Raw genomic sequence first — 14784 nt, 5'->3', positions numbered from 1 at the left:
CTTGTTGTGTACAATCAGTGACTTCCTTCTATGTTCACTGACCAACAAGCATCTCGAAGATGAAGACGCCGACGGACCACCAGTCACACTCTCTGCCATAATAGCCGTCTCCTCCCTGGGACTTCAGCACCTCAGGAGAGATGTAGTCCGGAGTCCCCACCGCCGTATCACAGTGGACCATGCCGGTCTGCAACGCAAGTCCATACATTAAGATCTTTCAAATCCTGCAGGTTTAAGGAACCCTAAAGTCAATATTTGTGTTATATCTTAAGAGAAACTATGGATATTATTCTAAACATACCACCTGATGACACAACGGAGAGAAAAATGTGCGCTCCAACTGAGTAACATAGAACTACTAGAAGGGCTGATTTAAATACGGAGACAGTTTTGTTTTTTGACTGAGATTATTTTCCTAATAAAGCTTGATGGACAAGACGCAGGTCAAAATAAATACGATGCATCTGCGAAATAAATCTGTCCTTTAATTGCAGTAATTGATCAGTGTGAGATCATCCGGTGACTTAAGAGTTGTGATATTGTTGTGCCTCCCGCTAGTAGAAATGTATTTACTTATAAGTCAAATATATAAACAGATTGCAGTATAAACAAGCACTAATAAACGCAACATGCTGCTGCACGTGCACGTGTATACAACTCACAGTGTCCATCTTCATGCACGTGCCGAAGTCGGCCAGCTTGAGGTGTCCCAGTCTGTCCAGCAGCATGTTGTCGGGCTTCACGTCTCGATGGATGAAGCCCATGGAGTGGATGGCTTCCAGAGCCATCACCACCTCTGCCGTGTAGAACTTGGCCCACTTCTCAGGCACGTCGTAGGTGCTGGTGAGGTTCACCAGGTCTCCGCCCGGCATGTACTCCATCACCATGTACAGGAAGTGCTCGTCTTGGAAGGCACAGCACAACTGACGGACCAAACACAAGCTCTCATTAGTTTAGTATTTTTGGTATTGGTGACACATAGGGATGAACAATGTGGATCTTTGCATTTCCAATAATAACCATAAGAAGTTCAAATACAAATATTCGATAAAATAAGAAAATTGAATAAAGATATTAATACAAACATAGGAAGTTTAAGTAACATGTGAAATCAATTAACTAAATAACATGTATCTGCAACATATACAGTGGTGTATACATTTTAATCAGATATTATTGCTGGTGTCAATATACACAGTATGTATATGTATGTGAATTGCTACTTTGTTGCAGCTCTTAATAAATCAAGAACAAATATGTGTAAAATATAACAGTTTTCACAAACACAATTTTGTATACCTTTTGAAATAATCAAAAAACACCTCGAAATGGTATTATATTGTATTTATCAACGGGGGGCATAACTGTGGAAGCACCAGACAGGAATATTCAGAAGCAGAGCACATGTCTTACCTGCACCACCCAGGGACTGTTGGCGAAGGCCATGATGTCCCTCTCTTCCCAGAAGAAAGCTGAGTCTGAGCGTTTGATCATCTCAAACTTGCTCAGCAGCTTCATGGCGTAGACCTTCTGAGAGGCTTTATGCCGGACCTGCATGGCGGAGACACACAGATATTAACAGTTGGAAAAGTCATTCAGAATTTTAGATTGTTTTCAATGTCTAACTTATTCTGAGCCACATTTTGGCTAAATGATTAATTGCATGTTATGCAAACTACATAAACAAACTGACCATATTTTCAATTCAATGTTGTGCAATAAAGCACTTTGCATTTAGAATTCTCCATTCATTGAACACTAAAGAATATTCAGAGATATTCTCAAAGGATTTTACTTTGAAAACAGACCAACTCATCAAACCAACTGTTGCAATGACATGTATGTGTAGTCTTCTAGGAACCCTAATGTTAGAGACTTGACAATTAAATGAGAAAACCTTTTTTTTTTTAAAACAATACTCACGAGTTGGACTTCACCAAATGCCCCTCGACCGATGACTTTAACTCTGTCAAAGTCTTCCGACTTCATCTGGAGGTCTCGAGTCTGTGTTATGACTTTTTCATCTGAGTATATAGAGAATAAATAACACAATTAATTATATTTTAAATATACCACAATAACAAATATTTAGCTTTAAAATGGGGCATTTCCATCTCTTTGTCTCATAAACAAACAAATGACTCACATCTGTTTAAAAAGGTTTCGATGTTTTTGTTCTTGCGTAGTGCAGGGTAGTCCAAGTCTAAGACCAGGGCATTTATAGAGTCCTGCACAGAATGAAAAGAACAATTAATCATCAGGTTAGGTAGTGAGAATGTGTCACATGTATCATTTGCTAAATGAACAGGAACAAGATCATCTGAATGACCCCAGCTGCTCCTTTTGCTTTTCTCTAACACCTTCTTTGCATAGAACAGTGTGTTGATCTTACATGTTATGTCATACCACAAGTGTGTGGACATTAAAACATGACAAGGACACAAAGACCAAGACATGTTTCGTCCAATCATTCGCACACAAGAAATGAATAATCACAGTGTAAGTGTCCAAATATTAAGTGTTGCATTCTTATCATTTATAGACACAATGTATTTATGACTGTGCATGCTGTGAGCATCTGATGCAGCCAGCTACTGAGGAAATGTGTCATTACTTATGCTTCATAACTCACTTGGAAGGGGCCCTTTCATTGTTGGGGACTTTTCCCTTTCCTGTAGTGCGTTATAGCTTTGTGTGCATGTAAATGGTCTGCAAAGGCTAGAATCCCTGTTCCCTCCAGAATGAGTTTCTCTCCCACACTCTCCCCCCCTGCCTGAAACGCCTACATTGGAGTCCTTTGTTTACTTTCTGGAACATAGTGCAGTGTTTCCCACAGAATTTGATTCTATTTGTGGGGGCACCGCACCCCCCCACCCCCCGGCAAGAAAAGCCAAAGGCCCCTTAACCTATTAGGGTGGCCCATGCATCCACCCCCCCCTCCCATAAATAAGAAAATACATGTGAGTTCATGGCTACTGTAGACAACGTTCTTGTTGCTCTGTGTTGCGTTGTTAATGAGTGAGACACACCGGAGTTGAGGATCTGTGGTGTTTATTCTCCCAAAAATATCATTTACAATTTAGGCATTTAGCAGACGCCTTATTCCAAAGTGACTTACAATGACCAATTACAGGGACATCCTCCCTGGAGTAACTGAGGGCTAAGTGCCTTACTCAAGGGCAAGTGGTGTTCCAGGCAGGATTTGAACTCGAAACCTTCCGCCACAAATAAATCAATGTATGGGAAACACTGTAGTGACATCATTATGTAACGTTCACGTTTCTATCGGCTAGCGCTCCAATACATTGTACATGATAGGCTAAGGGGCAGAACAATTGCGAAACATCTCTAGGCAGTTGACCAATCACAACAGAGCAGGCCAGTTAACCAATCAGAGCAGACTGGGCTCTGGTTTCAGACAGAGGGTGAAAAGAGGTGCTGCAGCAAAATAAAGAGCTTTTTGAACATTAAAGCATAGAAACATGTCACAGTAGAGACACTACATACAAATATGAACCTGAAAATGAGCATAAAAAAGAAAAATGTAAAAGAAAAAAGAACATTGTTCCAGACTCTAATTTAGGAGAAATGAATCAAAACCAACTGGCGAACACATTCTACCCAATAAAGGCAGTGAAGTGCAGGAGTCCAACTTAACATTACTGACCAATGACTGCATCTCTAAGGAGAGTTTATTTTTTGTATATTTTTTTACCACAGCACTGAACAAAAACAGTTAGACATCACTGCTACACAGCAAGTTTAACAAATAAACAGCTTTGGAGAGCGTTTCATTCAACAGGGATCAAGCTAACGGACTGGATAAATAAACTTCAGCTACGGTACATGCAGAGAAAATGGTTTCTAACTGAAGGCTCTGTTCTTAGCGACAGAGAGGCAGGATGACTAATTATTCCATAAGCAGTAACTCTCCTGATTGTGTCAATGATATTCATGTTCAGACAAATGATGAACACACTGTTTGTGTGACTGTTTGAATGATTGGTGTTGTGAAGATGAAGTCATCTCCGCACAGTGAATAGTCACCGGTTAATTACACTCATGGTACTCAAAGGACTTATTTGTCATTTTGTTATATTTCTGACCGAACATAAAAATAAAATGCCTCTTACAGGTTATGAACTAGGGCTGTACCCGAATATTCGTTCGTTGGAGTACTATTCGGGTTTCAATTTCGTTATTCGGATATTGTTTTTTTTAATTTATTGAGAACTCCAATATCAACGTAAGAGCTTGTGCCTCATCGGGGAGTGCTAACACTTAACCATAAACGTTATTGTTTACTTTCTCCGTCTTTATATGTAGATATTACTTTTTCTCCGTTAATATCCGGCACATTGTTTCCATAGCAACAACTTCCTGTCAACAGCGGTAACTTTCCTTCAAAATAAAAGCATGTCCATACAAAATAGGAAGCCAAGCCAAATTACACTTAAGACGTATATACAACTGCAACGAAAGTAACAAACACAATATCCTTTTCAATTTCAAAGAACACAAATTGGGTTACATTAACAAAGAACTATAAAACAACAATACTGTAGAATAACAAAATGAATGCCGTGAATAAACCGAAATACAGGTGTTGAAGCGGTTCGCTGCTGATTACTACCGAATATCCGGAGCCCGAAAAATGGTATTCGGAACAGCCCTATTAAGAACAAAACATAGGAAAGGACATGACAACTGAAGTAATACGTCAACACGTTTTTAAAAGAATCCACCGAGTAGCAAAAGCTTCATATATCTGAACTTAACATTTATTAATATGGTGCCTGTAATGAACTGCGTGTCAACCAAGTCTGTAATAAATACTTTCTTTATGTAGTGCAAAGAGGTGATGTTTCTTAGCATTACAATATCGTTTATTTAATCCATATTTAACCAACTGTAATAATATTAAGACTGAACAGACCAATACTATATTTGTGCTAAATATATCTGCTGCAGAAACAACTTGTTGCATTAGCAACAGTTACTGACCATTTTTTCCATCGACATTCTTCAAACCAGTTCATTTGTCTTTTAAGGGACATAGAAATACATATACATATACTGTAGGCAGACTGTATAGGGATGCTCCGATCGATCGGTCACCGATCGAGATCGGCCGATACTCACTCTCTACCGATCGATCGGTGCCCTCTAAACATGCCGATCGCGAGAGCCGATCGCATGACGTAAAATACATGACACTTTTCTCTGTGTGCGGCAAAACAAGCTCGTCAAAATGGCTTCACCGGTCTGGCATTATTTTAAGGTGTCCGAAAAAGACAGTAAAATAGCGGTATGCAACGTGTGTGTGTGAAGCAGAAATCCTGCAGCTCCGCCCGCCGGACCGGTAAGCGGAGCGAAACACACAAGAGTTAGACCTAACACACTTAGCTATTTTATCTACCTCTGGAACAAGCTAAACTAGTCATTATAAATATATTTATTCTTCACTGTCGGGTCACTCAATACTGGATCAGTGAGCTGCATGAGATACTGACAGGCTGTCAGGAGAGGGAGAGAGGGGGAGAGAGGGGGGAGAGAGAGAGGGAGAGCGAAAAAGAGAGCGCTTCCGCTCATTTCTCCCGTGTTATTATCCAAAGTTAATGTAAACTTGAATAATGTAATTCATTTGAATGTAATAATTAAGTTGATTGTTGTTTCTGGAAGCTCCAGTGAATGAGCCCCATTAACTGAGTTTAAACATCATTTTAAATGGAACATTTTAAAGTGATGTTTAAATCTTCCATTTAGGCCCCGCCCACTCAATCGGATCGGCGATCGGTATCGGCCGATACTGATTCCGGCGATCGGCCCCGAAATTGGCGATCGGAGCATCCCTAAGACTGTATATTTGCATTCATATCTCAGGTATCATATTAAGGTACCCCAAAACAACAGGGCAATGTAGGGAAACCATTAAATAAGTAAAAGACTGACTGATGTAAACCCCTAATCGTTACAGTGTGTTACAATAAGGAAGTCATCTATCAAATTGTGTCAGCTACGCATTCCTGAACAGTCAATGAGGAGCTGTGTGAAACACGGGACCAGTACAAATGTTATACGAGAGAACACAAGAACCCCACTCCCTTTGACTTTCAAAGGCATCTCCTACTTTTTCCTTACTCTTCTGTTCCTCCTATCATTACAGGATGGCATGTTCTGTTCCATGTTCCCCTCACATCCTCTTATTTCTCCACCACCTTCCCCCTTGCCCTTTTCTGCTTCTTATCTGCCTGTCCTCCTGCTCTCTCCATCGCTCTCCACTCGGCTGCGATCAGTCGGCAGCGTGCAGAACACTCCGTTTCATCATCGCATTTCCACTTCCCCATTAAAGGACTGACCTCACACAAAACTACTATTTAAGGCAAAAAAAATACACACACGCCGGGGGGGTGGAGAGGGGTTGCCGGGGGTGTGTGCGTGTACGTACACACACACACGCACGAGGATCTCCCAGCAATACAGGAAATGATCCACCCCACCCCGGGGCCGGCAGATAATTTCTCTGTGTCATGAAGCCAGTCCCTGTGTGCAAGTCATTTCCTCTGAGGCAGCATTCTCTGCTACGGCTGCTTTGTCTGCAGCCAACATTTCAATGACACATAACAGCTACAGGTATGACTAGTGGTGGAAAAGTACTTTACATATATTTTACTCAAAGTTTTCAAAGTAGCAAAAGAAAAAGGAAAAACACTCCTGCATTCAAAATCTTGCTGAAGTAAAAGTACAAAAGCATTGCCATCAACTAAAGCCAAAAGTAAAAGCACACATTATTTGTAAAACCCCATTTCTGAAATCGTATTTATCTGACACAATGTGATTATAGAGTAGGGCTGCTTGATTATGGCAAAAATCATAATCACGACTATTTTGGTCAATATTGATATCACGATTATTAAATACGATTATTCATTGACTTTGAAAACATCCATTTATTGAACTTAAAAATAATGATAATTTGAACAGTATGTTTTTAACAGTTGATTACCCTGAACTTTAATGTAATGTAACTTTAAGTATAATTCAACTGGAAAAAAGACAGATCAACTCCTGAACAACAACAAAAAGCCCGCGTTTTATCCAGTTTGTACACAACGATGGAGAAACTTAACAAGCAGCAGTGGTCCACTGAAGAGACCAGCTACTGGGAATCTGGTCTTCCGAAGAGGTACAGAGGAAGCTGGAGCACAATCGGCCGTTGTTGTTGTTGTTGTTGTCGGTGTGAGCTGTTTCCGCGCGGTTTGGCTTTATGAAGCAGAACAACGCAAACGATGACGCAATGACCAGTGTGAGAAAACGTTTTTAGAGAGTACTTGTCCATGGACAAATGAGTTTGGCAATGTACTTGTCCGAATACATTTTTCACTTGTCCAGAATGGACAAAAATTGGGGCCACTGGAATCTTCTTCTTCATCATCATCGTATTTTACACTTTCCCACGTTTTTTTACGACACCGCTAACGTAAGTGAGCGGTAAGATTTTACTGCATCACACATAGGGTTGGATTTTAACGATTCCGGTTCTGCTTTTCGATTCCGGTTATTTTCGGTTCTCCATTCCGGTTCTTTGAGAGGGTAAAAATAAGTCCCATGACAAACTGGGAGAAAAATATATTTATGAAAACATTAAGTCAAATCTGTATTCCTATTTACAAATCACTTCATACTCTTTAATTTATTACGGTTATTGAATACAATTATATAAAAATAATCTCTGCATTGTTTAGTTAGTTCTAAGTGGTGCAGTTTGAGAATGTACAATTGGCCCAGTCTCCTCTGATGTTACACTGCAACCTGCCTGTGAGACAGAGTCCAACCACACATGTCCAACACATAGGCCTAATAATAATAATAATACATTATATTTATAGCCTATAGGCCTAGCGCTTTTCTACAACTCAAAGACGCTTGCACACTTACACATGTCCTGCAATACACATGCTGCAGCTGCTCACTGTTTGTAAAAGTAAATAAATAGTATTTTCATTTCAATAATGTAGCTACTTTCTATACCCTGCTTCATAAACAATACTGACATCCCTGTGCTCCTCCGAGTCTGAGGGTCCGGGGACGTGAGGACAGCGCGAGGACACAGACAAGGAGGCTGCTTCACTTCATAAAGGAAATGGCGGTCAATATTAACAACACAGGAGCTAAAACGTTTAATAACCTTCATTACGTGTTAGAGAAAGAACATAAGAAAGTTTGACAAAGATGAGGCTGTTAAACGGGCAGCGGATCCGCTGTGTGTAGAAAGAGAGAGAGAGACGCTGAGCTGCACCGTGCAGCGATCAGCTGATACGGAGCATATGACAGAGCTGCAGTTCGCGGGGCTCGGCCTCGCCTCCTGTCCTCACAACTCTTATTAATCCCGGTACCGGACAATTGTTATTTGTTCCTACTCGGAACCGAGTTGTGCTTCCCAACCCTGCCACTGTGCTACACTTCCCGCCCCGCCCCGCCCCCGTCTAACTGTACAGAAAGCGGCGAGATGCATTTCCTTAGGAATCGACAAGCAGAACCGAAACTAACATTTCTAAACGAACAATGGCGGACACGGACAATTTGCGAATGAGTTCTGCCTTTTGTAAACTGAATGTATCAATAATTTGTCAATAAACGTCACTTTTCCGCCGGACAAGTCAATTGACAGATCTACTTGTCCGATATTGTAAATAACACGTCCCGGACGGTGGGACGTGTACTTTTTCGCACACTGAATGACGCAGCACCAGTCGGACTCTGGGCGGTGTGAAAAGAGCCGGAGCTAAACCGAAGAACCGGCTCTGAACCTGAAAAGCTCTAGAACGGAGCTTGAACCGGTGTGAATGAGGTATTATAGAGTGATGCAGGGATGACATTTGTGTTAGTAAATTAGCATCACAAGGCATCGATTGATACAAAGCAATTGGTTTTCTCCATTTGATTTCTGTATATTGCAAAAAATATGCTTTGTGGCCAAATACACGTTTATGATACAGGACAATCTCCACATACTAACACCACTGTGATTTTTGAAGCGTTAATACAATTAGGAGAAATAAAAAGCTAAGGCTATAAACCGACTACATCATGGTGGCATGGCTGCGCATCACCAACGCTTAGCTTAAGGCAGTGGTTCTCAAAGTGGGGGGCGCAGAGGCATGCCAGGGGGGGCGCGAGAGACCAGGAAGGAAAATGGTTATAACAAAAAATTAAAAAAAGATTAAAAAAAATTCATAAATTCAAAAATTATTTATTAGAAAATAATATGATGCTATTACGTCTGGGTCTCTGTGTTTCATTAAAGCTCGGCTCTGTGTGTGTGTGAAATGAGCCATTTTGTGTGTGCGACCGAGAGAGAGAGAGAGAGAGAGAGCGCACCGGTACCGGAGATCGTTGTTGTTAGCTTCTGGTGCTAGCGAGCTACGCTAACGGATATAGGGAGTTTTTTCAACAACAAAGTGGAGGAGAGTCTTCTCCTGTCAGACTGAGAGGCTCAGTGAGCTTAAGGACTCTCTCAGTGTTTAGATAGATAGAGTTAACTTTTGTCTAAGTTATCTCAGTGGGTCTCAAACGTTTTGGTCACGATTAATGTAAACAATTATTTCCGAGGCACACGTTTATATAATCATTATAGTTATAAAAAAATAAGAGAATAAATGAAAAACAGGTATGAAATACTATATGACAGTAAAACAAGAATAACGTTTAAAAGGGTGATTTGTAAAATATCCATAAAGAAAAAGTAAATCTGTTTACAGTTCTGTTTCATAGATGTTGAGAGAGGTATCCATAGATCTCTTCATGTTGCTCTCAAAGTGCACCAGATTGATGCATTTAACTTCAATATTTAATAATAAATGTTCCCGGATGAGCTTGCCCCTGGACCCCCCTATGTAAGGTCCACACACCACCTATAAAAATAGCACTTGACCCCTGCTTACACCTTTATGCCATGAGCTGATTATCGAGCCTTCATTGTAACTGTCACACTGTGTATTTGCGTGGGGATTGTTGCAGTAGAAAATTCCACTGTAGCGACCGGTACATTAATGGGAAACCCTAAATGCACCCTCTATGAAACGTCAAGCTACCCCACAGCACCCCCAAAACAAATCTCTGGCGCCGCCACTGAGCCTGACTATTTGTGTTGGGGGGGCCCGACTTTTCTTTTTCTCCAAAGGGGGGGCCTGACAGAAAAAGTTTGAGAACCACTGGCTTAAGGTGACATTTATTAGTCTTTTTTAGTCACTTGTTAGCAAACGCTGATTTTAATTCAACATAAAGCTTCAGATACTTGGGATATTACTGAAGTATTTGATGTCTTAGATCCTAACGTGCAAATGCCTTGAGCTTGTATTAACCTAAGACCTTCTTTCAGGCTTCACAAACGTGTTCAAAGCCGTTTACTTCGAGAAATGCCTAGTCTTTTTCAATTTTTAGAACTCATTACTGTACTACTTTATTCCTGCATCAATGTCTTTATTGCAGACGGTTAAAGTAGAGCTAAATCAAATAATTGTGTATACTTCTGCTGAAAATCTTATAGCCAAGCCTATAATTATATATCATAGATTATTTAGAATTTGTTTTATATTTGAAGTATAAGTAACTAAAGCTGTTTGATCAATGTAATAAGTATGAGTACAATATTGGTTTCCAAAATGAAGTCCAGTAAAATAATTTAAATGTAGTAGCATAAAACTAAAATACTGATTGAAGACAAGTACCTCAAAATTGTACAATATACTTTTTATATATGCATTCTGACCATGTACACCAAGTCATATGTTTAGACACATTTCACTAGCCTATAAATCTGCAATAGTTACATTTGAATAAACGGCCTATCGTGTCTCGTCAGTCTGACTCATGCATGTCCAAGTTGTCTGCATGCTTCAGTGTGGTTGGGTTAAGAGAAGAAGCAGCTGTTATAGCTACATTACCAAACACTGTGGTTGTGTCAGGCTACACAGGAAACAAAACAAACAACTGCACACCACAGAGGATGTACTGTTTCCATTTATTTCTAAGTTTCACTACTAATTGACTGTGTCGAGTGTCAGATTTCATGGTTTGATTTGGTATTTCCTTTAAAAACACATATTGCTCTGTAATAGAGTGGTGCAGGAATGAGTCCTAAACCCTGAAATGAGTTATCACTTCCGGATTGTCCTGTTCTTTTTAATGAGTTTTGGTTAAATGAGGTCTGTGGTTAACACAAGCTTAAGAGATTTTCACATTTTGTTAAACAACATACAATTAGGCCTCAAATAAATCACTGATTAGTTTCCAATGTTTATATTATCAGTATGAAAATGTAGGTCTGTGCTTTATGACAAACGATTATGTATTTATTGGGTTATTTATTTATTGCCCTTATCAGGCGGTAATCTGTAGATGCCAGTAATGGCGGGTAATATCTCTGTAGATGAACAATATCAAAACAATTTGCATGGCCAAGCTGATTTCTTGGAAGGAAATGAGTAAACCATGACACTGACATGGTTCAGGCCTCCTGAAGTGAAGGAAGAGGGACTGCTGCTTACTATCAGAAGTGAAACATGCCGATTTGACCTTTGCTCTTCTGATTTAAATGTTTGCAGAGTCGGAATAGCCGAACACAGCCGATACAGGTGGAGCTCATGTATCGGAGGTGCATCGTAGTTTGAACAGTAACAATTCAAAGCAAATAAAGATCAAGTGTCTCTGAATAGTTCATAGGTCTGAAGTGTTTTGTGAGGAAAAGGTCACTGCTCATCACAAAGACGCATGTATAATCAATCAGTGTGAGGATACAATCACAAAAAGATCAACAAAGCAGCATGGCAGGTAGAGGAGGTTGGCATTTGAAAAGACTCTTATGAAAAAGTTACACAGATGTCCTACTTTGGACATCACAAAGATGACAATGGTTTGTCTACAGTTGCCACGAGGAATACAAAGCAAACACTGTGCTGCAATGCTTGGAACCGCTACAGGCAAACATTCTCCATCTACATTCAGGACCTCTTGGTGACATATTATTCCTCTTCTCCGTCATGTCTATATCTCCTCATTAAACAAGATGAATCAAGTTTGGAGGAAGGATGAATACATAAATACACGTTGCCCTGGTGACAGCGAGAGGCGCCCGGGGCTCTGCAGTGAAGTAGTGAAAAGATGTTCGTGGAGAAGTACAACAAATATATTTGGAAAATCAAAGTGCATGGTGTACTTGGATAAAATGAAGACAGAGAGGTGTCAGATAGACCCGTTTGTAGCTTGCTATTACCATTTGTTTTTGTAAAGATGGGTTGCTTTCCAATTCAAAATGCTGTATTTAGGCAGATGTAGTTCAAGAGAATCGTGATTCACAGAGACCCTATAGGTCTTACATAACAGGCTGTTTAGTGCATTTCAGTGCCCAGCGGTTATACCAATTTGCTTCCATTAGCGTTACTGTAGAAAAATGCCAACAAGGCTCTGGAGGACATTTGTGGGGCTACTCGGTTCAGGCGTCTATTTATAAATATTAAATAACTGACAAGTCTCTGGGGAAGTGTAAAGCTGGAACGACAATTTAAACTTTAATGCATCCGGCATATCTGGACGTGTCGCAGGCCATCACACATTCTCCCTCCATTGTCCACAGTGATGTTGGCTTTACTTACATCTAAATGAAGAGGATCTAAATAATGACAAACTGTGAGGTCAGGTCCTATGCCTGAGTTTAAGAAACAGGACACTTCCCTGTGTAACTTACAGTAATGTCTTCCTGCGCTGATAGGAGCATTATCCGTGCAGTTAGGCTTATCCGTGGGAGTTATGTATCTATTAGACAGCACTTCACCATCTTATCTCTGCTATACTGTAATCTAGCCAATGGGTTATGGCTGGTTGCCTAGCAACTCCTTCAAAAATACAAAGAGTTGAAAGCAGTTGAGGCTACAGAGCAGCAGCAGCAGGCAGGAGTTTTATTAGCACCCCGTTTGAGGCACATTCTATTATTTTACCCAACCTTCTGTTGACATTACCAAGCGGTCGTTCTGCCATCGCCTGCTTCCACTCTTTATCACCCTATAAAAAGCCACGTGGATCCACCAATAGTCAGGAATGTGATGATGTTGACCTGAGAGGAGCTAAACGAATAGAGGAATAACCAAACTATTCACATCACAAACTCTCCCTGCTCAATTTGAAGTTATTTCCCCTACAAAAAAAATCATCCTCTCCTCATACCCACCTCATGCATGTGGAACGGAAAACAAGCAGCACTGCTCTGGGCTTTAAAAGGATTGAGCAGAAACTTAATGTTTTGATTGAATTCCAGCCGTTTTAAAAATAGTTGTGGGGATAAACGGTGGGCCGGGCAGAGTGAGGGGACCGTGCCAGACAGGGCCTGTAAACTCTAGAGAAGAAAGACACAATGGCAGGAATCCTGCAGGGGCTCACAAATAGCACGGCTAATGTCTCCACGGGGAATAACATTAGTATGTCTTACTCTTGACATATTTCTGTCCCATGCTCCTGTGCCCTGTGCATTTTTGGCACCCACGCTTTGTAATAAAGTATACTGAGGAATGTGCCAGGAAAGAAGATAGCAAAGGGAGGACTGCGTGTATGTTAACCTTAAACTGTCTGAATGCTCGAAATACCCCACTTAAAAGAAAAAAACATTAGGTTTCCAACTGCAAACCAACCAGGGGTATGTCCATGTTATATTTTCTTTACTTTAGCCAGGGAGGTTATGTTTTTGGTTCAGTTTGTCTGTCAACAGGAGTATGGAAGTATAACTCCTGGCCTGATGGTCATGTAGGGATGATGGCATTGGCCAAGGAAGAATTTTGTATTCACTTTCCAGAGCATTGTGAGATATGGCATCGGTGCTGCATTCATGTGGTGTCGGAATAATCCCAAAAAGGGAAAGGGAACCTTTTACAAGGGTTGCCGTTGTAGCAAGGCACGTGAACACTGCCTCAAGTTCTGACTTTTTTCTTGCAAAATATTAGATACTTAAACCCCTTTTTGCCAGTGAAAAATCCCCTAAAGGGAAATGATCTGAAAAAGGGAAATCACAATTGTTCTTGTTTTTATGTTCATGAACTGCTCTAGACTGCAGGGTCAACGGTAGATATTGCTCTATTTAAGCCAAGAAGTGAGGATTATTTTCTCGATTAATCCTAAAGTCCATCAAATGTCAGCAAAAAAAGACCATGTTGACGTCTTTAAATGTCTTCTCTTGTACGACAAGCAGTCCAATCCCCCACAATTTCAGTTTACTATCACATAAGAGTGGAAGAAGATATATAAGAATCATTTAATATGTGCACCAAATATCTCCATCTTTCATTGTTCATTTGTATTTATTGTGTTATGTTTGTGTCAGTCAAGAACGCGGCTACGATGCCATAAATAGATGGTGGAAAAACTTTCAATAAAAAGTCTGAAACATAAAATGTTGTCAATGGGCTGGAATTCAAATCGAGGTACTCAGTTTCAACTCTTAGCATGAATATGTTGAATTGTGTACATATTTGAAGTTTTAGCACAAACATTTTGAATTGGAACAGTCAGTTTCAACACCAAAACCCTTAATCCCTACGTTCCTGTTTGGGTTTGTTAAAGGAAATGAGAATCGTCTAAACTCACTGACAATCCAGTTTGGTAACGTGTTGAATTGTTCTGCGGTTGCTGCTGGTTGCACACAATGCAGCTTGACTATTGCTAAGATCAAGTGAATAGCGTGTTTGCTTGTGAAATTGAACGCAAATGTGTATCTATGAGCACCCGAGCCTGTGTGTG

At 40.4% G+C, this 14784-nt stretch overlaps 1 protein-coding gene across 1 annotated transcript in view; it reads right to left on the bottom strand.

Moving 5' to 3' along the window:
* Positions 1-14784, bottom strand: part of rock2a (rho-associated, coiled-coil containing protein kinase 2a) — a 56613-nt gene that overhangs the window by 25962 nt on the left and 15867 nt on the right. Inside the window, 5 exon segments of the mRNA XM_034205981.1 lie at positions 43-187; positions 663-923; positions 1414-1551; positions 1924-2024; positions 2147-2228. Coding sequence (XP_034061872.1) covers positions 43-187; positions 663-923; positions 1414-1551; positions 1924-2024; positions 2147-2228 — 727 coding nt within the window.

Source organism: Gymnodraco acuticeps, unplaced genomic scaffold, assembly GCF_902827175.1.
Source record: "Gymnodraco acuticeps unplaced genomic scaffold, fGymAcu1.1, whole genome shotgun sequence".
Classification (NCBI taxonomy): domain Eukaryota; kingdom Metazoa; phylum Chordata; class Actinopteri; order Perciformes; family Bathydraconidae; genus Gymnodraco; species Gymnodraco acuticeps.
This window is presented reverse-complemented; position numbering and strand designations above follow the sequence as displayed.